General features: G+C 63.2%; 1 protein-coding gene across 2 annotated transcripts; it reads left to right on the top strand.

The window, feature by feature from the left end:
• Nucleotides 1-23,176, top strand: CTPS1 (CTP synthase 1). 2 transcript variants are annotated; one of them, XM_064172382.1, is made up of 19 exons: nt 1-96; nt 702-875; nt 1,259-1,429; nt 2,642-2,742; nt 4,846-4,962; nt 8,100-8,183; nt 8,398-8,478; nt 10,911-11,062; nt 12,507-12,639; nt 13,368-13,456; nt 14,411-14,505; nt 14,931-14,993; nt 15,965-16,008; nt 17,069-17,165; nt 17,723-17,778; nt 17,861-17,957; nt 18,896-19,040; nt 21,282-21,372; nt 21,982-23,176. In XM_064172382.1, the coding sequence occupies exons 1-18, from the start codon at nt 12-14 to the stop codon at nt 21,364-21,366; spliced, it is 1,869 nt and encodes a 622-aa protein (XP_064028452.1). In that variant the 5' UTR covers nt 1-11; the 3' UTR covers nt 21,367-21,372; nt 21,982-23,176. The 2 variants fall into 2 exon arrangements, with proteins under 2 accessions (XP_064028452.1, XP_064028453.1); XM_064172383.1 differs by lacking the exon at nt 18,896-19,040.
• Nucleotides 23,177-26,723: the final 3,547 nt, after the last annotated feature.

Raw genomic sequence — 26,723 nt, 5'->3', positions numbered from 1 at the left:
GCGCCAGCCTCATGCGCCTTGCCGCGAGCCGGCAGCAGCGCCGCGCGCCCAGCTCGTCACGCACCGCCGCGCGCCGCTCGGGCCCGGCGGGAACAGGTGAGGGGGGGGCGGGCGGCACCATGCGGGCTGGGGGGGAGCGGCGGCAGCGGGCGGCACCATGCGGGCTGGGGGGGAGCGGCGGCAGCGGGCGGCACCATGCGGGCTGGGGGGGGCGCGGCGGCAGCGGGCGGCACCATGCGGGCTGGGGGGGAGCGGCGGCAGCGGGCGGCACCATGCGGGCTGGGGGGGGAGCGGCGGCAGCGGGCGGCACCATGCGGGCTGGGGGGGGAGCGGCGGCAGCGAGCGGCACCATGCGGGCTGGGCTGGGGGATGGGGAGGGGGGAAAGCGGCGACAGCGGGCGGCACCATGTGGGCTTGGGGGGGGGAGCGGCGGCAGCGGGCGGCACCATGCGGGCTGCGGGGGGAGCGGCGGCAGCGGGCGGCACCATGCGGAGCCCCGCGGAGGGGGGGCGCGGCGGGGCCGGCGGTGGCGGGAGCGGGAGTCTGTGTAGGCGGGGAGCGAACGGCGCAGGCGGGAGCGGCGGGGCGGGTTGAGGGGAGCGCCCAGCAGTGGCCGCCCATGGCGCTGGCGGGGCACGGGGCTCCTCCAGGCGTTCCCCTGCCCGCGGCGAGCCTGGCTGAGGCCGTGCCGGTGCCGGCAGCGGGACAGATGAAGTACATCCTGGTGACCGGCGGCGTGATCTCGGGCATCGGCAAGGGGATCATCGCCAGCAGTATCGGCACCATCCTCAAGTCCTGCGGGCTGCATGTCACCTCCATCAAGATCGACCCCTACATCAACATCGACGCGGGCACCTTCTCCCCGTACGAGCACGGTGAGTGCCCAGCACCGGGCTCTCCCCGCCGGTTTGCTGCAGCAGCCACCTCCGCCGCACGGTGCTTGCGGCTGGCCGTGCGCCGGGAGCCTGCCCGGTGGGGCAGCCCCTGCCGGCAGCAGGCTGCAGACGTGCCCGGGCGCTGGGCGCTGGGCGCCGAGCCCCCGGGGCCGGAGTCCTCCGCCGCGGGAGGCTGCGGGTCGGGTTCGCCTCGCCGCGGGAGGCTGCGGGTCGGGTTCGCCTCGCCGCGGGAGGCTGCGGGTCGGGTTCGCCTCGCCGCAGCGGTTGCGGGAGGCCTCTCTTTGCCGCGGGTCCCCGCAGCTGCCAGGCAGCCCCAGCGCCGTGGCCGCAGCTGCCCTGAGCTGTGCCTCCCGTGTCCGCAGGGGAGGTGTTCGTGTTGGACGATGGAGGGGAGGTGGACCTGGACCTGGGCAACTACGAGCGCTTCCTGGACATCCGCCTGACCAAGGACAACAACCTGACCACGGGCAAGATCTACCAGTACGTCATCAACAAGGAGAGGAAGGGAGACTACCTGGGCAAGACTGTCCAAGGTGAGGGGAGGCTTCCCCTGTGCTGCTTAGGGATGCTTCTCTCTGGATTTCTGTCCTGCAGCTTCCCTTGATGCCTTTGTTGTGTGGGGCAGAGCCCCTCTGGTGGTTTGTTTGGTCTCCAGAGGGGGAAGCAGGAGGTGCAGGGGCACTGCCGTGTGCCACACTCAGCTGGGTGACCTGGGAGCCCCTCGGAGCTTCAGCTGCTCAGCAGGATGCAGCTCACAGATGTCAGGAGCTGGAAGGGACCCAAAGAGCTCATCCAGTCCAACCCCTGCCGGAGCAGGACCACACAATGCAGCTCAGGGCACACAGAACACATCCAGACAGGCCTGCAAAGGCTCCACAGAAGGAGACTCCACAACCTCTCTGGGCAGCCTGTGCCAGGGCTCTGGGACCCTTCCAGCCAAGAAGTTGCCCTTGTGCTGAGCTGAACCTCCTGTGCTGCAGCTTCCATCCACTGCTGCTTGTCCTGTCCCAGGGGGCAGTGAGCAGAGCCTGTCCCCCCCTGCTGACCCCCAGCCCCCAGAGAGTTACAGACATTGATTCAATCCCCTCTCAGGCTTCTCCTCTCCAGACTCTCAGCCCCAGGGCCCTCAGCCTCTCCTCACCAGGCAGTGCCTCATGCTCTTGGCCCTCCCTTGGGCTCTCTCCAGCAGATCCCTGTCCCTCTGAAACTGGCTGTCTGGACCATGTGCTGGGTGTGGGCCCAGCTGCCTGCCTGTGGCTGTGACCAGAGCACACTGATCCACCCGGGTGGTGTGGGTGCTTGGGCTCATTGCTTCGCTGCTCACAGTGGTTATTGCCTTGGGTAATTGTCCTGTCCTTAGAAAGCCCAGAGGGTCTCTGAGGGCCAGCTCAGTCCCTTCCCTTTTGAAGCATCCTGCACAGCTGGTTTGCATAAGGACTTTTAGGGACAGCTTAACACAGAGTAGCTCTCAGCTTGCAGCACAGAAGTGCCTGTCCCTGGGTCCCCAGCTCTAAGGGAGCATTGGCTCCGTGTGTTTAGGCTGAGGCAGGCTTGGGTGTCCTGCCAAGGCTCTTCTCTTGCAGATCACAGCCAAGAATAATTGCTTCAAAGAATGCATAAAGGCCCAGATCCCTGCCCGGGCCAGAGAGGCCAGGCCTGCTTCTTCCCCATAATTGCTGTGATGAGCTGGAGGCAGAAATGTGCCTGGGCCGTGCTGTTAACCCTTGCTTGGCTTTCTTCTGCAGTGGTTCCCCACATCACAGATGCCATCCAGGAGTGGGTGATGAGGCAGGCACGGATCCCTGTGGATGAAGATGGCATTGAACCCCAAGTCTGTGTGATTGAGGTGGGTAGCTCCTTGTTCCCCTGTGCAGTGAGCTGAGCTCTGTGCTGAGCCTACAGAGTGAGGTTGGATTTTTGCAGTGATGTTCAACTTCTGCTGACACAGAAGAAGGCTTTGAGGCAGCATCTGGGGGTTCTGTGTGGGCAGCAGTGCTGTCCTCCTGCCTTGCCCCCTGCAGGCATTGCCAGCTGCTCTTAGTGGTGAGCACAGGACAGGTGTGCTTGGCTTCAGCGCAGGTCTCTGCTTTTAAGGTGAAGGCCAGAGGTGAGATCAGGGCAGCTGTACAGAAGCTGTGCATTGAAGTTTACCCTTTCACCTGGAGAGCTGAGGAAGTCCTGGATGGTCTGTGCCATGCTTGCCTATGCTGGGCAGTCTGATGCCAGGGCTGCAGGAGCTGCACACAGCAATGCAGCCAAGCTCTTCTATGGAGGGAACTGAGACTCCCTTTTTCCAAGGAGCCCCATGGAAAAGAGAAGGGGCAGTGAGTTACTCCTGCAGAGGTTCCCATTGCTTCCCTTGAGAGCAGCTGGAGAGTGGAGTCACCTCCCAGGGTAGTGGTGGATTCCACTACAGGGCATGACTTGAAGGCTCAGCTTGGCAGCGAGCTGGGCCAGAGCACTGCAGCTCAGCCATCGCCTGGAAGGGTTGGACCAGATGATCCTGGGGCATTCTGTGATCCACCTCTCATTGACTTGGTTAAAACTCCTCTTGTTAGCTTCCCTTCCTCTGCCTAGGCCCTGGAATGCTGCACAGACTTTAGAAGTTCATGGAATTGTTTGGGTTGGAAGGGACCTTGAAGATGATCCAGCTCCAGCCCCAAGGCAGGGACACCTCCCACGGGTTCATAGAGTGGGCTGGGCTGGAAGGGAGCTCCAGAGCCCATCCAGTCCCACCCCCTGCACTCAGCAGGTTGCCCACAGCCCTGTCCAGCCTCACCTTGAATATCTCCAGAGATGGGCCTCAACCACCTCCTTGGGCAACCTGTTGCAGTGCTCCACTACCCTCAGGGTAAAGAACTTGTTCCAGCCTGGCCCTGAGCATCTCCAGGGAAGGGACATCACAGCCTCCTTGGGCAGCTGTGCCAGTGCCTCCCCACCCTCAGTGTAAAGCATTTCTCTCTGGGCTCCAGTCTAACACTAACCATAGAGACTTAGACCTGCAAAGATCCTTTCCAAGCCCAAACATCCCATGGCTCTGGGCCAGTTCCATTTTGGAGGTGCTTTGCTCTCTGCAGTCTAAGTCAACAGAATGGATTTCAGCTCAGAACCTCTGCCCCAGGGCATGACTTACTCCTCAGTGCCCTCTTCCTTGGTGGGTAGAGGCAGGCTGGGTAGGTCTCCTCTGCCTCTCCTCGGCAATGAAGGGAGCCTTGGAGTGACCCAATGGAAGCACAGCCCTAGGAAAGGGCATGGCACAAGCTGGAGGTGCCAAACCCAGTGCAGCTTGCAGTGCACTGTCTGGGCAGAGGCAGAGCAGGGTGAAGGCCCTGAGCCTGCCCAGCTGGCTGCTGGGGGTGGCTTGGACAAGATGACCTTTGAGGGCCCCTCCCAAGCCAGTGCAGTCTGTGAATCTTACAGGCCTTGTCAGGGTGCCCAGATCCTGGTGACCTGGGGCTCTGCCTGCAGCTTGAATGCCAGCTGCTGTGCCAGGATGCAGACCTGAGCCCTGGAGTGCCTGGGGGCACATGGGATGCTCCAGAGCTCAGAGCTCCTCTGCTCCTGACTCTGGCCAGAGCCACTCTGTGCTTACTAAACCTCGGCTGAAGTTTGGCTCCTCAGTGCCACCTGATGCTCAGCAGTGGCCATTTTAACGTCTCCACCTCGCTGGGGAGAGGGCAGAGGTGCAGGCAGTCCTCTGGAGAGGTGCTGCCTGCACCAGGAGCTGGGCTTTGCTGTGCTGCTGTGATTCTGGGGGAGAAAAGAAGAGCTGGAGCTGCCTGGGGGCTGTGGCAGGAGTGCAGGCAGCAGCCAGGCCCTGGCACTCTGGATCAGAGGGGTGCTGGGGAGATGCTTGGTGTCCTCTGGTGTATGTTTTAGCAGGGCTGCTGGGCAGCAGTAGGTGATGTGTTGGCCCTGAGCTCACCTCTGTCTGTCCTGGCCCCTGCAGCTCGGGGGCACAGTGGGTGACATCGAGAGCATGCCCTTCATCGAGGCCTTCCGCCAGTTCCAGTTCAAGGCCAAGAGGGAGAACTTCTGCAACATCCACGTCAGCCTCGTGCCCCAGGTGAGCACCCAGAGCCTCCCCCAGGCCGGGGCTGGCCGTGGAAGTGTGTGCTTGGTGTTTGTGAAGTGCTCTCTGGGCACGGGAGAGAGTTGTGAGGGGGATGCAGGGACTGGTGCTGAGGTGGCAGTGTCTGCGAGCAGAGCGCAGCTGTGTGATGGTGCAGCAAAGCAGCTGGGAGTGGCAGCAGGTTCTTGGAGGAGTTCAGCTTGGAAGGGACCTCAAATCTCAGCCACTTCCAGCCCTCTGCCGTGGGCAGGGACACCTCCCACCAGCACAGCCTGCTCAAGGCCTCATCCAGCCCTGAACACCTCCAGGCAGGGCACATCCACAGCCTCCCTGGGCAGCTTGTGCCAGGGTCTCACCAACCTCACTCAACAATTTCTTCCTCATCTCCACTCTCACTCTCCTATCCCCCAGCTCAAAGCCATTGTCCCTCATCCTGGCACTCCCAGCCTTTGTCCAAAGTTCTTCCCCAGCTCTCCTGGAGCCCCTTCAGGCACTGAAAGGCTGCTCTGAGGTCTCTCGAGTCTTCTCCGGGCTGCACAGCCCCAACTCTCCCAGCCTGAGGTTCTCTGTCCTTCTGATTTTCTTCATGGCTTCCTCTGTACCCTCTCCAGCAGCTCCAGGTCTTTGTGCTGGGCTCTCAGATCTGGAGGCAGTGCTGCAGGTGAGGTCTGAGCAGAGCAGAGGGGCAGAATCCTCTCCTGTGCTGCTGCTCTCCCTGCTCTGGCTGCAACCAGCACACAGCTGGCTCTGGGCTGCCAGGGACCAGTGCTGGCTCCTGGGCAGTTTTGTCACCAGCTGACACCCCCAAGCCTGCTCCTCCTGGTTGCTCCTGAGCCACTCCTTTCCCAGCCTGGATTTGTGCTTGGCATTGTCCTTGTTCAGCTGCAGGACCTTGTGCTTGGCCTTGCTGAAGATGCAGCTTTACAGAGCTGCTGTTGTCTGGGCTTGTCTCCTGGCTTGGGCAGGTGCAGTTGCTGGGGCTGAAAGCTTCTCTGTTCCCCCTCACTGGCACAGCCTTGCTGCAGAGCTGACAGGAGCTGCAGTGCCAGAGCCACTCCACAGCCCTTTGGACTTCTGCTTGTGGCAAAGCTCTGCCTGGGGTCCTTTAATCACAGTGTTAGGGGCTGGGAGGGAGCTCTGGAGGTCATCCACTCCAGCCCCCCAGAGCAGGGGCACCCAGGGCAGGGCACCCAGGAACACATCCAGGTGGGGGTTGGAAGTCTCCACAGAAGGAGACTCCACAACCTCCCTGGGCAGCCTGCTCCAGGCTCCAGCCCCCTCACACCAAACAAGTTTCTCCTCATGTTGAGGTGGAACCTCCTGGGGTCCAGCTTGTACCCATTGTTCCTTGTCCCATCACTGGGCAGCACCAGAAGGAGCCTGGCACCTTCACCCTGACCCCCACCCCTCAGACAGGTATAGACCTTGATCAGATCCCTCTCAGCCTTCTCCTGTCCACACTGAACAGCCTCAGGGCTCAGCCTCTCTTCCCAGCAGAGACCTTCCAGCCCCTTCAGCACCCTCATAGGCTCCACTGCACTCTCCCCAGCAGGTCCCTGTCTCTGGAATTAGGTGTCCCAGAACTGGACACTGTTGCAGCTGTGGTCTTGAGCAGGGCAGATAGAGAGGGGGAGAACCTCCCTAAAGCTCCCAGAGCCTGACACCTGCCTGAGGCCTGGCAGCCTGAGCTGCATCTGCCCTGGGAGCAGGGAGGCTCCATGAAGCAGTGCTGTGGGAAGCAGCAGTTGCTTGGGATCACAAAGGAGAACCAAATGTGCTGAGGTGCCAAGGAGGTGAGGTGCCCCTGGGCAATGTCCAGGCCTGGAAGGGCTTTGTGCCATGTAATCATGGAATGGCTCAGGTTGGAAGGGACCTCAGAGCTCAGCTGCTCCAACCTCTGCCATGGGCAGGGACACCTCTCAGCCAGACTTGGCTTGAGCTCAAGGCCTCATCCAGCCTGGCCTTGGGCACCTCCAGGCAGGGGCAGCCACAGCCTCCCTGGGCAGCCTGGGCCAGACTCTCAGCACCCTCACACTGAAGAACTTCTCCCTCAGCTCCACTCTAACCCTGCTCTGCCTCAGCTCCAAACCATTCCCCCCTGGCCTGGCTCAGACACCCTCATGCAAAGTCTCTCTGCAGCCTTCCTGCAGGATCCCTTCAGGCACTGGCAGCAGCTCTGAGCTCCCCCTGGAGCCTTCTCCTCTGCAGGCTGCACCCCCCCAGCCCCCTCAGCCTGTGCTCACAGCAGAGCTGCTCCAGCTCTTGGCTCATCTTTGTGGCCTCCTCTGGACTCCCTCCTGAAGCTCTGAGTCCTCCTGTTGGGCACAGCAGAGCTGGAGGCAGGATTGGAGGTGAGGCCTGGGCAGAGCCAAGGGGTAGGATCCCCTCTCCTGCCCTCTGCCCACACTGGTACTGCTGCAAGCTCAGCTCTGTTCTCTGCTCTGATGTGGGAGACAACTTTCAGCCTTCAGTCTCTGCTGTAGGAGTCACTGCTGAGCAAAGTGGTGCACGGGGGGAAATTCAGGCTGGAGGTGAGGAGAAAGTTCTTCCCTGAGAGAGTCATTGGACACTGGAATGGGCTGCCCGGGGAGGTGGTGGAGTCCCTGGGGCTGTTCAAGGCAGGACTGGAAGTGGCACTTGGTGCCATGGTCTGGCCTTGAGCTCTGTGGTAAAGGGTTGGACTTGATGGTCTGTGAGGTCTCTTCCAACCTGGGTGATGCTGTGATATGGTTCCATCAGCAGTGCTGGGGAGCAGGAGCACTGTGTGCCCTGGGGGGGGCTTGGCAGAGGTCAGTGTGGCAGTTCTTGGGGTGCAGATCAAGCTTTGTTCTCTTCCTGTTCCTTCCCCCTTCTGCTCAGGCCAGGGCCCTGCTGGGGAGCAGATCAGAGGTCACAGACGTTGGGGGGCAGTGGGCAGAGACCTTGGGAATCTCTGCTTGCTCCTTCCCTCGCTGGAGCTGAGCTCTGGCTGCTGCCTCTTGCCTTCAGTGTTCTGCAGGCTGCTTAGAGCCGCTGGGAGCTGGCCAGGGGCTGAGTGAGAGCCTTTAGCCCATGGATGTGGGCTCCTGGTTGGCCTGATGGATCCACAGCAGCAGCATCTGATCTTCCATCTTCTGCTCTCTTCTGACCAGCCGAGCTCCACCGGGGAGCAGAAGACTAAACCCACCCAAAACAGTGTCCGGGAGCTCAGGGGCCTTGGGCTGTCACCAGACCTGGTAAGGTTTGCTGCTTGCCTCGGGCTGGACCCTGGCAGTGCTCTGCAGCAGCATCCTGCTCTGAACCCCGGCAGAGGGCAGAGCTGCTGTGCTGCGAGGCTCAGAGCTGGGCTTGAGCCCGGCCGTGGCCTGCAGGGGGCCGGTGCCCGCCGGGGGCCGGCTGGTGCCCGAGTGCTGCTGTTGTGCCTCAAGCCCTGACTCTGCTGCTGCTCAGATCGTTTGCAGGTGCTCCACGCCCCTGGATACCTCGGTGAAGGAGAAGATCTCCATGTTCTGCCACGTGGAGCCGGAGCAGGTACCCCAGGGGTGCTGCCTGGGGCTGGGGGAGCTGTGAGCTGAGCGGCTCTGGGGCAGCTCTGCCTCCTTAGCTGCCCTCTCTTGCCCATGTCCCTTGCACATGGCACCCTGGAAAGGAGTCCTCCTTGTGCCAGCACTTAGCTCTTCTCCTGGGGCACTTGGCTGAGCCCCAGAGGATGCAGTGGAACTCGGGACCTGAGCAGCTGCACCTGCCCTTAGTTACCCTTCCACACCCCTGCTCTGAGCACAGGAGGCTGAGATGCCTCCCTCCTTAGGGGCCAAGGAGTAGTCTCCCAAAAGAGATTTCAGGTGGCCATGGATGTATTTTGGCTGCAGTCTGTCTCCTGCTGTGCTGCCCAGGGTGGCATGAGGGGGGAAAGTGGCACAGAGAATGTGGAGTGGGATTTGAGAGCAGCACTGCTGGGATAGGCAAAACTTCCATGTTGGCCTGGTTCCTCCAGTGCTGAGAGCCCTCTGCAGGGCACAGGCTGAGGTGGAGCCTGAGGAGTAATCACAGAATGGTTTGGGTTGGCAAAGCCCTCTGAGGTCACTCAGTCCAGCACCACCATGGCCCTAAGTGCCAGGGGCACAGGGTTCTGGAATAACCCCAGGGCTGGGCACTCCACCACCTCCCTGGTTAGCCTGTGCCAATCCCTGACCACTGCTGCAGCAAAGAAATTGTTCCTCACCTCCAACCTAAGCCTCCCCTGGCACAATTTAGGGACATTTCCTCTGATCCTATCACCTGAGATTGGGCAGCAGAGCCCAACCCCCACCTCCCTGCAGCCTCCTCTCAGGGAGCTGTAGAGAGCACTGAGGCCTGCCCTCAGCCTCCTCTTCCCCAGGCTGCACCCGCCCAGTCCTTCAGCCTCAGTCTGCAGGCTAAAGCTCAGCCCTTCCCCAGCCACCTGAGAGTCATTTCCCAGCTGCAGGCCCTTTCCTGGATGAGGTCAAACTGAGCCCTGCAGTTTGCAGCAGCACACTGAGAAGGGCCTGGCTGTGCTGTGGATGTGTCAGCAGAGCAACCTCTGCCTCCTCTTGGCCAGGCCCTGGCAGCTGCCTCTTGTCAGTCACCTCCTGGGATGCTTGGTGCAGCCTTGCAGCCACCCTCTGGGTGCAGCTGGAGCTGGGTGTGGAGGAAATGCTCTCGACTAGAGGAGGAAAATTGGCATCTGGGAGGGTTTAGAGCTCTGCTTTGGTTTGAGGAATGAGGACTTGCAAATAGTAGTGCCAGAGTATTTGTGAGCCTCAGAGCAGTCTGCCTCGTGGTGGGCAGGCAGCAGTTGCCCAGAGCTGCCTTCCTCTTCCTGAGGAGCCCTTTTTGGTGCAGCAGAGCTGCTGACCCTGCTGCTGCTCCCTGCCCTGGGTGCTCCTTGCTCACAGCTCTTTAATCAGTGCATGGAATGGGTTAGGTTGGAAGGGACCCCAGAGCTCAGCCAGTGCCAACCCCCTGCTATGGGCAGGGACACCTCCCACCAGCACAAGGCCTCATCCAGCCTGGCAGTGAGCACCTCCCTGGGCAACCTGTCCCAGTGCCTCACCCTCCTAAACTTCTTGTCTCCTCTCCCAGCCCAAAGCCACTGTCCCTTGTCCTGGCACTCCCAGCCCTTGTCCAAAGTCCCTCCCCAACTCTCCTGGAGCCCTTTCAGGCTCTCTTCAGCCCGTTGCTGTTGGGGGAGCACAGCTGCCCTGGGGGGCCCTGGCATGGCCTGAGTTGCTGGGCTTGTGGGCAGGTGAAGTCTGGTTTCAGTCAGGATTCCCAGGAAGGCTCTTCTGTGTTCCCTGGACTCTGCTGTCTGCTCCCCCAGCCTGGCAGCAGCTGATTTACTGCCAGGTCATCCTGGGAGAGCCCAAGGAGCTCAGTGAGCAGCAGTCCCTGGGCAGTGTTGGAGGATTCACAGCTTCACAGAGTGCATCAGGCTGGAAGGGACTCTCCAAGGGCATCTTGCCCAACTCTGCTGCAGGCAGCAGGGACAGCTCCAGCTGGAGCAGGCTGCTCAGGGGCTCCAAGGATGGAGACTCCACCACTGTCCTGGGCAGCCTGTGCCAGGCTCTCCCCACCCACCCTCTGCACAACTTCCTCCTCATGTCTGACCCAGCTCTGCCCTGCTCCATATCCAAACCATTGCCCTGGGCCTGTCCCCACAGCCCCTTCTGAGCAGTCCCTGCCCAGCCTGCAGCTCCCCTGCAGACACTGAAATGCAGCTCTGAGCTCTCCCTGCAGCCTTCTCCTCTCCAGGCTGCACAGCCCCAGCTCTGCCAGCCTGTGCCCACAGCAGAGCTGTGACCTTTCCAGCCATGTGGGACTGTTCCTAAGCCATGTGGGTGCTACTCAGGAGCTGTTGCTGCAGGTTTAGGTGCTCACTTGGCTGTCTGCTGGGGCCTGAGGCTCTGAGTGCTCTGCCCTAATGCCCTTCCCTCCTGTGCCAGGTCATCTGTGTCCACGATGTCTCCTCCATCTACCGAGTCCCTCTCTTGCTGGAGGAGCAGGGAGTTGTGGACTACTTCAGACACAGGCTTGACCTCCCCATTGAGAGGCAGCCCAGGAGGATGCTGATGAAGTGGAAGGAAATGGCTGACAGGTGAGCTGCACCCTGGGCACAGCCTGAGCCAGGGCTGCTCTCCAGGCTCCCCTGGGTGCTGAGTGCTGCTCTGTGCTCTCCCGGGGCCTGTCCCCCTGGGGGCTCCCCAGCGACTCTCACCTGCTGAGGTTGTGTTCTTCTTTGCTGCTTTGTTCCTGGGTCTTCAGAAGAGCTCTTCCAGGTGAGCACCACAGAGTCTGGGAGCATTTTGGGCTGGGAGGAGCCTCGAAGCTCGCCCGGTCCAGGCCCCCTGCAGCCAGCAGTGACCTCTGCAGCTAGAGCAGGCTGCACACAGGACGGCTGCAGGGACAGGACAGCTCCCACCTCCGGGCTGCCTGGGCCAGGGATCCAGTGCCCTCACTGGCAGAAGTGTCCACCTTTAACCTGCTTTAATCTGGAAGGGAGAGATGAGGACTCCCATGGGCCTAAGAAGCCTGTCCCCATCTCTGGGCTGGCCCCTGAAGTGCAGAATTGCCACCAGGAGGTCTCCTGCAGCCCCTGCAGGGTGCACAGCTGTGAGGTCACCTCTCTGGGCTCCTCCTGTGCTTCTGCCTTCTCCCACCAGCTCCAGTGCCCTTACAGAGTGCTGTGCAGCTCTGGTGAGCTGTGTGGGAGTGCTCAGGGGGATCCCTATGGATGGGCCTCTGGAGTGTGCTGGCAGGCAAGCACAGCAGCTGCCTCCAGCTGCTCTGCCTGCGACTCCAGCACCCAGGGACTGAGCTTTCCCTGTGGGGAGTGGTGAGCTGAGTCTGCAGGCACCACTCAGGCCCTGCTGAGCTCTGAGCTCTCTTTGTCTTTCTGAGAAACTTAACTACCAAGGTTTAGGTTCTCAGAGTGCCTTGGGTTAGAGGGGACCCTCCAAGGGCATCTTGCCCAATGTCCTGCAGGCAGCAGGGGCAGCTCCAGCTAGAGCAGGCTGCCCAGGGGCACCTCCAGCCTGACCTTGGCTGCCTCCACCACATCCCTTCACTGGCACAGCCCACCCAGCACTGTCAGCAGGGGGCTCCTGGCCATAGGGTGCCCAGGTGGTCAAAGGAGCTTGGCAGGGCTGAACTAAACCTTGGAGGGTCTCTTGGCTGCTGCCTGAGTGCTCTGCTGCCCAGTGCCAGGGGCTGAAGGTGTGGGCACTGCAACCTCAGGATCCATAAGTCTTTTCTGCTCTGCTGGCTGCTGCAGTGATCTGCCTGGGAGCTGCTGTTCACTGCAAACACTGCAGAGCTTTGATCCTCTGCTCAGCTTGCTGCAGCCTTGCAATCCAGGGCAGCTCCTCAGGAGCTCACTTGTGGAGACTCTGCAGCTTCCTCTGTCCTTTCCTTTGTCCTTTCTTTTAACCTTGGTTTGGTGTTTTGAAGTCAAAAAACTGTCCCAGGGGCTGGGAGGACTCAGGGCTGTGGCACTTGGCTGGGCTGTGCCCCTCTGAGCCCCTGCTGTGTGTGTCCCTCAGGTACGATCGCCTGCTGGAGACCTGCTCCATAGCCCTGGTGGGCAAATACACCAAGTTCTCAGACTCCTATGCCTCTGTCATTAAGGCTCTGGAGCACTCTGCACTGGCCATCAACCACAAGCTTGACATCAAGGTAGGACTGGGGTGGGCTGTGTGGGAGAAGTGAACTCACCCAGGCTCAGGCTGCTGCTAGCCACAGCCCTGCCCACGCAGGCTGAGATGTGCACAGAGCCACAGGCAGGGAGAGCTGGGTCAGGCAGGGAGCTTTGGAACTGCCCTTGGATTTCAGCATCTAAACATCTCTTGTCAGCCATAAACCAGCTTCAGAGACAACCTTTCATCCTCTGGGAGTCACCGGCTGCACCGGGTTGGAAGGGACCCTCCAAGGGCATCCTGCCCAACTGCCCTGCAGGCAGCAGGGACAGCTCCAGCCAGAGCAGGCTGCACAGGGACACAGCAAAGCCTGTGCCAGGCTTTCCCCACCCTCACTCTGCACGGCTTCCTCCTGGTGCCTAGCCCAGCTCTGCCCTGCTCCACTTCCAAACCATTGCCCTGGGCCTGTCCCCGCAGTCCCTGCCCAGCCTGCAGCTCCCCTGCAGATACTGAAGTGCAGCTCTGAGCTCTCCTCTCCCGTTGGTTGGAGCTGCATCGTTGGGAGCACAGAGACAGGAAAGGTTCTTCCTGTGCCCGTGAGAGGGTCCAGGTGTGGGGACTGGCACAGACCAGCCTGGGAAGAGCCCCAAGCACACATGCAGTGGGAGCCAAAGCAGAGCTCTCCAGGAGCAGTGATGTCCTCAGCGAGGGCAGCAGCCCCTGTGCCCTCTGCCGTGGCTCATGGTCCTCTCTTGGCTTCCTTCCCAGTACATTGACTCTGCTGACCTGGAGCCAGAGACGCTGCAGGAGGAGCCTGTGCGCTACCACGAGGCGTGGCAGAAGCTGTGCGGTGCTGAGTAAGGCTCCGGGCCCTGGGCTGCCTCTGCAGCCCTCTGCTGCCAGGCACAGCCTCGCTGCAGGCTCCCCTGGCCCTGCAGCTGCGCCCGGGCAGTGCCTGAACTGCTCCCTCGGGGCCGTTTGGGAGGGGATGTAAAGAGGAGAGCGTTAAATGAGGGAGGGGCTGGGGGAAGGCAGCAGCAGAGGGGGGATGGGCACAGGGACGCCAGGGGGAGGGGCAGGTGTGGGACCACAAAGGGGGAGGAAGGTCTGCAGGGAGAGGCTTTGGGGTGCAGAGGAGTGCCAGGAGCCAGCCCAGCCAGGGGGGTTGGTGCTGGGAGCAGGGATGGAGACCTGGGGCAGGCCTTGGTGTCCTCATGCCCCTGGCCAGCAGCTCCCTCAGCCTGAGCCTGGCTGGGTGATGGCAGCCACCTCTGAGCCGTGCAGCCTGAGTGCTCCTTGCTGCCAGCTGGGGGCTGCTGGGGAGGCAACAGTGCCCTGTGCACCTCCCACCAGCACAGGCTGCTCAAGACCTCAGCCAGCCTGGCCCTGAGCACCTCCAGGAGGTCGTGGAGCACAGAATCACAGAATGTGATCTTTGATCTTCAGCCACGTTCTGTGCTCCACAGCCTCCCTGGGCAGCCTGTGCCAGGCTCTCCCCACCCTCAACCTGTGCCAGGCTCTCCCCACCCTCCCACTCAATTTCTTCCCCATCTCCACTCTCCCCTCTCCCAGCTCAAAGCCTCTGTCCCTCATCCTGGCACTGCCAGCCCTTGTCACAAGTCCCTCCCCAGCTCTCCTGGAGCTCCTTCAGGCACTGGAGCAGTTCTGGTTCCAGGCACTGGCTCAGCTGAAGCCATGCTGCAGGCAGGGCACTTCAGGGCCCTGCAGTGCAGGTTGGCAGGAGGGGGTGGGTGGCCGTGGGGAGCCCCCACGCTGGCCCCACCCAACCAGCCCCTCTCGTCCTGGCGCAGCGGAGTGCTGGTTCCTGGTGGCTTCGGTGTCCGGGGCACAGAAGGCAAGATCCAGGCCATCTCCTGGGCCAGGAAGCAGAAGAAACCCTTCTTAGGTGAGAAATGTTCCACCCCCAGAGAGGGGAGGTCCTGCAAAGCCTCTGCTCTGAGCCAGAGCCTCACCCATTGCCACCGGGGTCTGGAGTGGCCTCTCCTGAGGCCCCCCCGGGGGCAGCTTAGCTGCCAGCTCTGCTTAGCTCTGAAGGGGTTGGAGCTGGCTGGCAGCGGTGCCAGGGGGTCTGGCATGAGGGGCAGGAGTCTCTGTGGAGCTCTTGGCAGCAGGCAGGGATGTGTGGCTGAGGGACTGGAGCTGGGCAGCAGCTGGATGGGGCAGGGGGGCACAAACCCCATCAGAGCTGCCTGCCACGGGGGGGACAGGGCCCTGGAGCCACCTCGGGGGTCTGCCTCCCGCAGGCTTTGTGCTCTCTGGGGGCTGTGCTCAGTACTGCCTGGCCTGACCCTGCTCCTCTGTGCCCCACAGGAGTGTGCCTGGGCATGCAGCTGGCCGTGGTGGAGTTTGCACGCAGCGTTCTCGGCTGGCAAGGTAACTGGGCACTGCTCTGGGCACTGCTCTGCCTGCTGCGGGGCTGCAGGGGTGCCCCCGTGCTTGGCATCTCCAGGCCTCTGTTCTCTGGGCCTGTGCAGCTCCCCCTGCCCCTCCCAGAGAAAAGAATTGCCTCCCAGCCAGATAAATGCCTGGGGCAGGGCTCTGGGGGCAGGGCTCTGGGGGCAGGGCCCTGGGGGCAGGGCCCTGGGGGCTGTGCCCTGGGGGCTGTGCCCTGGGGGCTGTGCCTGGGGCAGGGCTCTGGGGGCTGTGCCCTGGGGGCTGTGCCTGGGGCAGGGCTCTGGGGGCTGTGCCCTGGGAGCTGTGCCTGGGGCAGGGCTCTGGGGGCTGTGCCTGGAGCAGGGCTCTGGGGGCAGGGCTCTGGGGCAGGGCTCTAGGGCAGGGCTCTGGGGGCTGTGCCTGGGGCAGGGCTCTGGGGCATGTTTGCAGCGACCAAGCTTGCTGGTGCCAAGAGGAGGGTTCAGCTCCTGAAGCAAGTGGCCCAGTGGAGTTGTGCCTGTGTGTGTTGGGCACCCTAAATTCCTGCCCCAGGCAGCAGGGATGGAGGCCAAGCAGCAGTGCAGGTGCCCAGGCAGCTCACCCAGGAGCCAGAGTGCCCTCTGGGCTCTGCTGCTTGCCCTAGGGGGTCCCTGCTGGCAGAGTGCTGAAGGGAGTTTCTCAGCCTGGTCCTGAGTCTCCCTGGGAGGGGGAAGATGAGTTTCTGGGGGCAGTTCTGCTGCCTGCCCCTGGCTGGGTGCCTCTAGGACACTGAGCTGCCCCTGCTCAGCCCTGCCTGGCACTGCCTGCCCTGGGCTGCTGCAGGCTGGGGCTGGGCTGCAGCTCCCAGCACACAGGGCCCAGGTGGCTGCTGCCAGAAGTGTGGGGATGAGACACAGCAGTGCCTGCAGGGAGCTGTAAAGGCACCCCAGGGCGTGGGGGTGTGCTGCTCACTGCTGGCCATTCCCTTGCAGATGCCAACTCGACAGAGTTTGACCCCAAAACCACTCATCCTGTGGTGAGTTTCTGGCTGTGATGCCCATCCTGTGCCAGGCTGCCCTGCACCTGCCCTTGGGTGCAGCTGGCAGCTTGGATTATTGCATCTGGTGGCTTTTAGGTTTGTCTTCCATCAGCTGCTCTGAAGAGAAGATGTCTGTGCCTGGGTCCCTGTGGCAGCTGCTGCCCCACAGAGCCTGCAGGGCTCGCAGCAAGGCTCTGGCAGGCTCTGTCTGGCTGTGGTTGTCTTTCTCCACCAGCTGGGGGGGAGGTGCTCACAGGGCAGGGTGGGAACCAGCCGGTGACAGGGTAAACACTGAAGCTTGGCAGTGCCCAGAGTGCACTGCACAGGTGGACAGAGCAGACTCAGAGTGGCTCAGGCCGGGAGGGACCCCAGAGACCATCTCCAGCTTCCCTGCCATGGGCAGCCTCAGCTACACTTGGCTGCCCAGGGCCTCCTCCAGCCTGGCCTGGAACACCCCCAGGCAGGAGCAGCCACAGCCTCCCTGGGCAGCCTGTGCCAGGCTCTTGCACCCTCTCACTCAACAACTTCTCCCCCAGCTCCAGGCTCTCCCTTCTCTGCCTCAGCTCCAAACCATTCCCCTTGGCCTGGCTCAGGCACCCTCAGGCACAGGCCCTCTGCAGCCTTCCTGCAGGGCTTGGAAGGTAGCTCTGAGGTCCCCCCAGAGGCAGGGATTCCCTGGGACACTGATTTTGGAACCCCCCAGGGCTGGCCTCTGCTGTGACTGCAAACACTGCATGAGGAGAGGCCAGAGCCCAGCTCCTGGCATCAGTGATCCAAGCCTGAAGGAGCTGCTTTGGGCTCTTCTGTCTCTTCCCTTGACCATGTCCTGAGCTGCAGCTTCCTGGGCCCCTTCAGCCCTCCTGTGTGTGCTCCACAGCCCTTAGCAGGCCTCAGCTGCCTGCCCTGCTCCTCTTGGTGTGCCCAGCCCAGACTGTCCCTAGGGGCAGCTGCCCTGGGGGCTGTGGGGATGTTGAATTCTGCTCATCACTGTTCCAGAGCCTGCCCAGGGCTGTGCCTCCTCCCTCAGTCTCAGCCTCTTCTCGGGTGCCCTTTGCAGGTCATTGACATGCCAGAGCATAACCCTGGGCAGATGGGTGGCACCATGAGGCTTGGCAAGAGGAGGACACTCTTCCAGACCAAGAACTCGGTCATGAGTAAGGCACTGCTCAGGAGGGGTTTGCTGCAGTGAGGGCTGGGGGTGGGAAGTGGGGCCTGGGGGTCTGAGTGGTGCTGGAGCTCTGCAGGCTTCTGGTGTGAAGTGGGAACCACAGCAGGGCTCAGGCTGGGAGGGAGCTCAGAGCTCCTCTGCTGCACCCCTGCCCTGCCCAGGGACACCTCTCAGCCAGACTCAGCTGCTCAGGGCCTCATCCAGCCTGGCCCTGGGCACCTCCAGGCAGGAGGCAGCCACAGCCTCCCTGGGCAGCCTGTGCCAGGCTCTCACCACCCTCACACTGAGGAACTTCTGCCTCAGCTCCAGTCCAATCCTGCTCTGCCTGCAGCTCTAAACCCTTACCCCTTGGCCTGGCTCAGACACCCTCATGCAAAGTCCCTCTGCAGCCTTCCTGCAGGCTCCCTGCAGGCACTGGCAGCAGCTCTGAGCTCCCCCTGCAGCCTTCTCCTCTGCAGGCTGCACCCCCCAGCTTTGGTGCCCTCCAGGCTGAGGGGCAGCTGCTGTGGCCTTGTCTGAAGTGTTTGCTCTGTGCTGCTGCAGGGAAGCTCTATGGGGACCATGACTTCCTGGAGGAGAGGCACAGGCACAGGTTTGAGGTAAGGCAGCTGCTGTGGGCAGGGAGCTCTCCTGCCTGAGCTGAGCACCAGGGCTCAGGGTTCCTTGCTTCTGCCCTCCTAGGTCAATCCAGAGCTGAAGAAGTGCTTTGAAGAGCAAGGCCTGAAGTTCGTGGGGCAGGATGAGGAGGGGGAGCGGATGGAGGTGGTGGAGCTGGAAGGTGAGTCCTGAGCTGGGGCAGGTTCCCAAGGGGAGGTGTTTGGAGCTCCTGTGGCTCTCCCACAAGGGCTCCATCCTTAAAGCCACAGCCAGGAGGGGCCCCTGGGGCCTGTGCATGTGGGGACAAAGGCAGCATCCAGCTGCAGCCTGCAGGGTCCTGACCTTGGGCACAGAGGAACCAGGTGAGGTTCAGCAAGGCCAAGGGCAGAGTCCTGCACCTGGGCAGGGATAACAAACTGCAGCAGTCCAGGCTGGGAGGTGCCTGCTGGAGAGCAGCCCTGGGGAGAGGGCCTGGGAGTGCTGGGGGAGAGCATCCATGGGCAGCAATGTGCCCTGGGGGGCATTGAGCAGAGTGTGCCCAGCAGAGCCAGGGAGCTTCTGCCCCTCTGCTCTGCCCTGCTGAGACCTCATCTTGAGCACTGCCTTCAGTTTGGGGCTCCCCAGTTTCAGAGGGACAGGAACTGCTGGAGAGAGTCCAAGGGAGGGCTGTGAGGATGAGGAGGGGACTGGAGCAGTGCCTGGGGAGGAGAGGCTGAGGGCCCTGGGGCTGAGAGTCTGGAGAGGAGAAGCCTGAGAGGGGATTGAATCAATGTCTGTAACTCTCTGAGGGCTGGGGGTCAGCAGGGGGGGACAGGCTCTGCTCACTGCTCCCTGGCACAGGACAAGCAGCAGTGGATGGAAGCTGCAGCACAGGAGGTTCCAGCTCAGCACAAGGGCAACTTCTTGCCTGGAAGGGTCCCAGAGCCTGGCACAGGCTGCCCAGAGAGGTTGTGGAGTCTCCTTCTGTGGAGCCTTTGCAGGCCTGTCTGGATGTGTTCTGTGTGCCCTGAGCTGCATTGTGTGGTCCTGCTCTGCAGGGGTTGGACTGGATGAGCTCTTTGGGTCCTTTCCAGCCCCTGACACCTGTGAGCTGTGACCCTGTCCCTTGCTGTCTCCTAGAGCATCCCTTCTTCGTGGGGGTCCAGTACCACCCTGAGTTCCTCTCCAGACCCATCAAGCCTTCTCCCCCCTACTTTGGCCTGCTGCTGGCATCTGCAGGCAGACTCACTCACTACCTGCAGAAGGGCTGCAGGCTCTCACCCAGGTAGGTTGGGGGGCACCAGGGCACTGCTGCTTCCTGGTGGCCTCTGGGCACAAGGCCACTGTGGGGTGGCTGGGGGGGGACCTGCAGCACTTCCTTGTTCTGCTCTCTGTTGGAAACCTCTTGGCTTCACTTTTCAGACTGATTGTGGTGCTGTAGAGCTGCCCCCAGGAGGGGTCCTGAGAGGAGGCCACAAAGCTGACAGAGGCTGGAAGAGCTCTGCTGTGGGCACAGGCTGGGAGGGTTGGAGCTGTGCAGCCTGGAGAAGGCTGCAGGGAGAGCTCAGAGCTGCACTTCAGTGTCTGCAGGGGAGCTGCAGGCTGGGCAGGGACTGCTCAGAAGGGGCTGTGGGGACAGGCTGAGGGCAGTGGTCTGGAAGTGGAGCAGGGCAGGGTTAGGTTGGGCCCCAGGAGGAAGTTGTGCAGAGTGAGGGTGGGGAGAGCCTGGCACAGGCTGCCCAGGGAGGTGGTGGAGGCTCCATCCCTGGAGCCATTCAGGCTCAGCCTTGCTGTGGCCCTGTGCAGCCTGCGCTGGTTGGAGCTGTCCCTGCTGCCTGCAGGGGGTGGACAGGATGACCCTGGAGGGTCTGTGGCTGTGACTCGGAGGGCAGCTGCAGTCTGCTGTGCCAGAGGTGCTGGGGGCTGCAGCTGGCCCTGCTCTTGCCTGCAGACCTGTGGGGCTCAGGCACAGGCTGCTCCTTCAGAAACCTGCTGCAGCTGCTGGTTCGAGGCAGCAGCCCTGCAGGCTCAGGGCTCTCCTTCTGCTGACTTCAGCTTTTGTCTCCTTTGCAAAGCAGCTGTGGGGCAGAGCCTGTGCTGCATTTGCTCCCTTCTGCTGCCCTGTGGCCCTGCCTGGCAGCTCTGGCACCATGCAACAAGCAAACTTCTCTGCTGCAGACCTATTCTGCTGCTGGCAGAGGAGAGCACAGAGGGGCTGCTGGAGCAGCTTTGTGCAGCATAGGCTGAACAGCAGCCAGGAGCTCAGGGCAGAGGAGCAGCAGGGGATGCACTGAGCCCAAGCAAGGCAAGGAGGGCACTGTTGGCCTTTCTGGGTCCAGCTGCAGCACAGGAGCTGCTGTGGCCATGGCTGTCACTGTGACTGCAGAGCCTCTGAAGCTGCCTCTGTTTGGTGCTTCCCAGGGCTGCTTTTGCACTTGGCAATCTGAAAGGCTTCTCCCAGCAGGGGAGCTGCAGTTCGCTCTGGGCTGCAGCAGCCTCGCTTCGTGTGGCCTGCTCCTGCTTGAGCTCACAAACACTTCCCTGGGCTGCAGTGGTCTGAGAGCTCTGCTGGCAGCTCTGGGCCTTGCTCCCCTGGGCCCTGGGCCCTTCAGACTCGGCAGGTTTTCAGGTGGGTCTCAGGTGGCAGCCGGTGAGGGGTGCAGGGTGGGAGCACTGCTGGAGGGGCTGGGCCAGGGGAGGCTTAGCAAGGACACAAGAGGAGTCCTGCGACTTGGGAGCCTCCTGAGCAGCACAGGCTGGGAGGGAGCAGCCCAGGGGCAGAGGCAGGCCCAGCAGCTGCTGGGCTGTGTGAGGGCAGTGCCAGGGCATGGAGAGAAGGGCCTGAGGCTCCTCAGCACAGCTGGAACACCTGTGTGGGCTGGGGGCACCCAGCACGAGTGAAGCCTGGACCTGGATTGCAGAGAGCTCAGGGGAGGGCTGCTGAGGGCAGGAGGTTGGAGAACTTCCCCAGGAGCTGGGCTGGCTCAGCCTGGCACAGGGAGGCCTTGGTGGGGGCCTGAGAGCAGCCTGCAGGGACAGGAGCAAGCAGATGGAAGCAGGATCTTTGTGCAGGGGAGCAGGAGGCAGTGGAGAGGCACAGGAGAGGTCCTGAGGGAGTATGGGGAACAGCTCTGCCACCATGAGCTCAGCTGCCCTCGCTTGGGGGGGCTCCCAGGAGGGCTCTGCTCAGTCTCTGCCTTGGAGAGCTTCAGGAGGTGCCTGGAGGAGGCCCTGAGCAGCTGGGTCTGTGCTGGTGGCTGCCCCTCTGCTGCCCTCCCTTCCCTTCTGCATTTCTCTCTGATTCAGGAAAAGCTTTAAGGGGCTGGAGGGCATCAGCTGGCACTGGGGGATGCTCACCCCCACCCTGCTCCTGTGGAGTCACTTTGGCTTGTCCAGTGCCTGAGCCCTCCACACACCCTGGGGCTGATGCAGCCCCCGAGGGGTGGGGACCCTCAGGCAGCAGCACTCAGCACCAGGCCCTGCCAGCACCCCACTGGTGCTCAGCCACAGGCTCTGCTCTCCCCAGGGACACCTACAGCGACAGAAGTGGCAGCAGCTCCCCTGACCTGGAGATCACAGAGCTGAAGTTCCCATCGGTGAACCACGACTGACCCCTGGTAACTCTGACTGCCTTCAGGCCTCTCCTGCAGGCAGAGCTCCTTGCCCAGGCTTCCTCCTGGCAGCTGCACCTGGCACAGCAGCTGGTAGAGAAGTGGCACAGGGACAAGTGCTGGAAGCTGTGTCCCAGCTGTGTTGAGGGCTCTGCAGTCCCTCCTGCCTGTGGAGCAGCTGTGGGTGGGCACTGCCCTGGCAAACAGACACCAAACCCCCTGGGGGAGCCTGGAGGGACCCAGAAACAAAGCACTGACAGCAGAGGCTGGGGCAGAGCTGAGCCTGGACTGAGGCCTGGGGCCATGGGATGCCCGGGCCGGGTGGGGCCATGGGATGCCCGGGCCGGGTGGGGCTGTGCCTGCCCCAGCTGAGCTGCACAGCAGCTGTACCACCATGAGGGCTTCTTTGGGTGCTGGGCTGGGAGGGCACTGCAGGGCTCACTGCCTGGGGCTTGGGGCCTTCTTGTGTCCCTGGGGGCACGGAGTGAGGACATCTGTCCTGGGCAGAGGAGCCTGGGGCTGTGCCTGGGGGCTGAGCTGTGCTGCTCAGGCTGCTGGGCAGGTCCAGCTGTGGCTCTTCACCCCCAGGTCACTCCTGCTCCCTTCTCTCTCCAGATGTCTCCACGGAAGAGGAGAAGTCCTCAGGCTCCCCAGGAGCTGCCACAGCAATAGTGTGACTGAACCTTGGCTTTGGGCTTTCTTACCTTCGGGCTCCACCACTTCCCTCAGCTCCTCTGCCCAGGATTCTCTCTGGGGGAGCCTCTCCCCGCAGGAGCAGCCCTGGGCTGCCTTCAGCTGGCACCGTCCTGGGCAGCCAAGGCCAGCTGCAGGGGTCTGAGGTGATGAGAACCCAGCTGGGGGAGGGCCTGGCCTGGCTCTGAGCCTCTGCCCCTGCACAGCCCTCCCCGGGTTGGTTGTGTGGAGGCCAGGAGGTGCTGGAGGCTTGCTCTGGCGCTGCCAGCTCCATGCAGCTCTCCTGGGGGCAGAGAATGTTTTGCTCTCTTGTGTCTCTCAGCAGTATTTAAGGGCACTGCTGCCCTTGGCGTTTGTTGCCAGCAGTGGGATTTGACCAGGAACCTCTTCCTGGAGTGGCATTCCCTGGAGCAGCACAGCTCAGGGTGTGCCAGGGCACTGCAGAGGTGCAGCTGGAGGGGAGGGGGCAGAGATGCCACAAAGCCCCTTGCTGCCTGGCTCCAGTTGTGGCTGTCCCCTGTGCCACTGCTGGCTGGGCAATGCCAGCTGGCATCCCAGGGAGGCACAGCAGGGCTCCTGCCCCCCTCCCTGTGCTTTGCTGCACAGCTCCTGGTGCCTTCTTCCCTGCCAGGGCCTGGCACCACACAGCTCCTCCCTGAGCTGGTTCCGACGCTGGGCCCTGGCTCTGCCCTCAGCTCCTCCCTGTCCCGCGGGCTCAGCTCTGCACTTCTCACTGTGTTCCCCCCTCTGGCTGCAGCCAAACCCCCCCGGGGCTGGGCTCTGGGCAGCAGGAGCCAGGGGCACAGAGTGCCCATTGACCCCGGGCACAGCTCTCCAGGGGCTCACAGTGGCAATGCTGCTGCCTGGTGCCAAACCTGTGCCCTGCAGCAGCTGCAGTGCCCTCCCCGCGGCCCCTCCCTCTGCCTTGCTCCTTCCCAGCCCCCAGCAGCCTCCCTGCCCTGTGCCAGCTGCTGCAGGGCCCTGCCGCGGGTGCAGCTGCAGAGCAAACCTGGCTGGCAGCAGCTCCCCAGCAGGGGCAGCTCCTTCCTCGCCTCGGTTTTGTTCTGCCCAGACTGCAGCTGCCTCTGCTTTGTAATAAAGGAGGACCTGGCCAGGAGCTGCTCTGTTGCTGCTGTAGCTTGAGAGGGAACTTCAGAGCCCCTCCCAGGAGCTGGAGCTGCCTCAGCTCTGCCCTGGACCTTGGCTCCAAAGTCTGCCTCAGCCTGGGGCTCCCTCCCTGCCTCCCTCCTGCCCTGAGCCCCCAGCACGGCAGGGCAGGGACCAGCTTCAGTGGAATTACTCTGCAGGATGCCTGATGGAGGATTTGCTCCTTCCTCTTCCTCCAGAGCTGGGAGTGCCAGCAGAGAGGGGTGCCAGGGCCTCTGCTGGGCCTGTCCTAGACTCACAGAAAGGGTTGGGCTGGAAGGGGCCTCAAAGCTCCAAGCCCCTGCCATGGTCAGGGACACCTCCCACCAGCACAGCTTGCCCAAGGCCTCATCCAGCCTGGCCTGGAACACCTCCAGGGAGGGCACAGCCTCCCTGGGCAACCTGTGCCAGTCTCACCACCCTCACTCTGGCATTTTCTTCCACATCTCCACTCAGCGTCCCCTGCTGTAGCCTCAGACCACTGCTGTGAGGCTCTGTGGGGCTGTCACTGCTGCAGCCTCACCCCTCCTGGGGGTAGTAAGCAGCTCCCCGTGCCCAGAGCTGCCCTGGGGGCAGGGCCTGTGGCACCCTTTGGCTCCTGCCTGCTGCTCTCGGGCTGGGAGGGATTTCTCCCTTTGTCCCCCACCCTGCTCTGCCGTGCCCAGGCTGTCCCCTTGTGTGCTGCTGGCTGTTCCCCCAGGAGCTGTTCACATCGGAGGTGTCTGCAGGAGAGAGCTGATTGCCCTGGCAGCTGCTGGGTGCAGGTGGAGCTCAGCTGCCCCCTGGACAACCCCAGCAGCTCTGTCTGGGCACCTAGTGCCAGCCTAGCCCTTGCCCTAAGGGAGGGCCTGGCTGGCTGCAGCCCCACTCGTGGGCATGTTGGTGAAGCCCCCCCCCGGGCCATCCACTCTGGAGCTGTGCTCCTACTGCAGTAGGGCAGGGAGGAGGCAGCCCCCAGGGCAGTCTCAGTGCCCAGCTAGGGCTGGGCAGTGTGCCCCTGAGTGCCAGGTGGCTTCTGCCCTCTCCACCCTTTGCTGCATTTCACCCCTGGGGCTGCAGCAGGGAGGAGCTGCAGTGCAGTGTGAGGCTTGCAGCAGGGCAGCCTGGGCCCTGGCATGGGCACCACTGCAGCATCAGCCCAGCCCCATGGGGGCTGCAGATGCCACCCAGGCTCTGCTGCCACGGGCTGGGACATGCTGCCACGCAGTGCCAGGAGGTCTGAGCAGGACAGCTTGGTGCTGCCACAATGATCCAAGGGTGAGTTTGGGCCAGAGGCAGCTGAACCAACATCCTGGGGTGCCCACCGAGCCCCAGGGCAGCAAAGCCAAGAGCGCAGGGCAGAGCTGCTGACCTCCAGGACCAGCCACAGCCCCCCCAGCAGCTCCCAACCTGCTGCCCTCCCTGGCACTGGTGCTCCTCACAGCCTGCTCCAGCCACAGCATCATCTCCACCAGCCCCTCCAGAGCTCCAGGCACAGCTTGAGCCAGACATGCACCTCTGCCCTCCCTGCACCTGGAGGTGAGACCCACCTAGGCCTCATCACCACCTTGGCTTCTTCATCACCTCACCACGGTGCCACTGAGGGCCAGCCCTGGCAAGCTGGGCCAGGTGCAGTCTGTGCCGTGGGTGCAGGTGCCCCAGGTGGGCCTGGCTGGGCCCCTGGGCTCTGCATTGCCCCAGCCCATGCCACCAGCCCCTCCCCGTGGCTCCTGGCTACAGCTGTCCAGATGTGGAGCCTGTGGCCACGGCAATGTTCTGCTCAGCTTCCACCCCTACCCTGTGCCCAGAGTGGCTGTGGGTGGTGCCTGCCCAGCCCTGTCACCTGCCTCAGGGCACCATGGCAGAGCAGCTCTGAGCTGTGCAGTGATAGGGCCATGGCTTCCAGCCTGGGGGCTCCCTGCCCCAACACCCACCTGCTGTGGGGGAGCTCCGAGAGCTCCAGTGCCAGCCTCTGCCCACAGCACTGCCACCCCTGTGCCTCCTGAGCACCCAGGCTGCTGCAGCAGCAGTGCCACAGCCTCTGCCCACAGCACTGCCACCCCTGCGCCTCCTGAGCACCCAGGCTGCTGCAGCAGCAGTGCCACAGCCTCTGCCCACAGCACTGCCACCCCTGTGCCTCCTGAGCACCCAGGCTGCTGCAGCAGGGCAGGCGGTGCCGGTGCCAGGAGCCGCTGCACTGTGCCTGGGGCAGCAGCGGGACCTGCCGAGCAGGCAGCAGCTGCCTCGGGGGGCACAAGCGATGCCCAGGGCTCTTGAGAGGCCAGGGCAGGGTGGCAGGGGCCGGGCAGAGGCTGCCTGCTCTCGCTGCCCGATGGAGCAGGCAGGGCCGGGCCGCGGTTATCCTTTTATTTATAAACCGGGGGGGTAAGAAGTGCAGAGGAAGCTCTGCCCCCCGCAGCAGCTGCGGCAGCACTCGGGGGGGGTCCTGGGGCAGACGCTGCGAGACAAGAGGCTGAGCCAGGCTGCCCCCGACCATGCTGGGCAGCAGCACAGCCTCGGTTCGGTACTCTGGGCGGGGGGGGGGGGGGGGGGGTCGACTTTTCCCCTTAGGGGTAAACCTGAGCCCATGTGAGAGCCTGGAGGGTGCTCTCGGCGGGGCTGCTCTGCTGCTGGGCAGGGCCCTGAGCTGGGCAGGGGCAGGGGCAGGGGCAGGGGCGGGAGATGCTCTCTGGGTGCAGAGGGTGCGCTGGGGACAAGAGGTGCCTGCAGGGGAGATCCTGGCACAGCCCCCTGGCCACCGCAGAAGGAAGCACAAGCCTGGCACAGCCCCGGGCTCTGCCGTGCCTCCAGCTCCAGTCAGCCCTCCCCCAGCTGGCCGGGCCTGGGCAGCGACCTCCAGTGCCCAGCAGTGTCTCTGTCCCTGCTGGCTGCCGCCTGGGGGCCGGGCCCGGGTGGGCTCCTGCAGCCAAGTGCCCGAGCGCAGGGCAGTGCCCAAGTGCCATGGGAAATAAATACATGGGAGCGTCTGAAGCAGAGGGTGCCCTGCACGGCCCCGGCGGGGACAGCGGCACAGGGGCAGCTCACCCCTGGGCTCCTCTGCCCTGCCAGCCTGGCAGGAGCTGGGCCGGGGCGGACCCAGGCAGCAGAGTGCCAGGAGGGCTCCTGGGGAGCCCTTTGCAGCTCTGGCTCCAAGCTCCAGGAGCTGAGTTCAGCAGGTAGCAAAAACCCTTCCAGCATCTGAGAGACAAAGCCACAGACGGCAACAGTCCCGAGGGGGCGGGCAGGGACCAGTGGAACGCTGCAGCCTCCAGCCCAGCAGTGCCGTGGGCACAGCAGCCCCAGCAGTGCCGTGGGTACAGCAGCCCCAGCAGTGCCGTGGGCACAGCGGCCCCAGCAGTGCCGTGGGTACAGCGGCCCCGGCAGTGCCGTGGGCACAGCGGCCCCGGCAGTGCCGTGGGCACAGCGGCCCCGGCAGTGCCGTGGGTACAGCGGCCCCAGCAGTGCCGTGGGCACAGCGGCCCCGGCAGTGCCGTGGGCACAGCGGCCCCGGCAGTGCCATGGGCACAGCAGCCCCAGCA

This window comes from Pogoniulus pusillus, chromosome 37, assembly GCF_015220805.1.
Source record: "Pogoniulus pusillus isolate bPogPus1 chromosome 37, bPogPus1.pri, whole genome shotgun sequence".
NCBI lineage: Eukaryota > Metazoa > Chordata > Aves > Piciformes > Lybiidae > Pogoniulus > Pogoniulus pusillus.
The sequence above is the reverse complement of the archived record's forward strand: the minus strand, read 5'-3'. Positions and strand labels throughout refer to the sequence as shown.

Bases quoted from the DNA above. Each gene is read 5' to 3' on its own strand.
- CTPS1 (XM_064172382.1), top strand. From the start codon at position 12: ATGCGCCTTGCCGCGAGCCGGCAGCAGCGCCGCGCGCCCAGCTCGTCA. The intron at 12,640-13,367 runs GTAGGACTGGGG...CTTCCTTCCCAG, and splicing joins ACCACAAGCTTGACATCAAG to TACATTGACTCTGCTGACCT. The intron at 17,779-17,860 runs GTAAGGCAGCTG...CTGCCCTCCTAG, and splicing joins GGCACAGGCACAGGTTTGAG to GTCAATCCAGAGCTGAAGAA.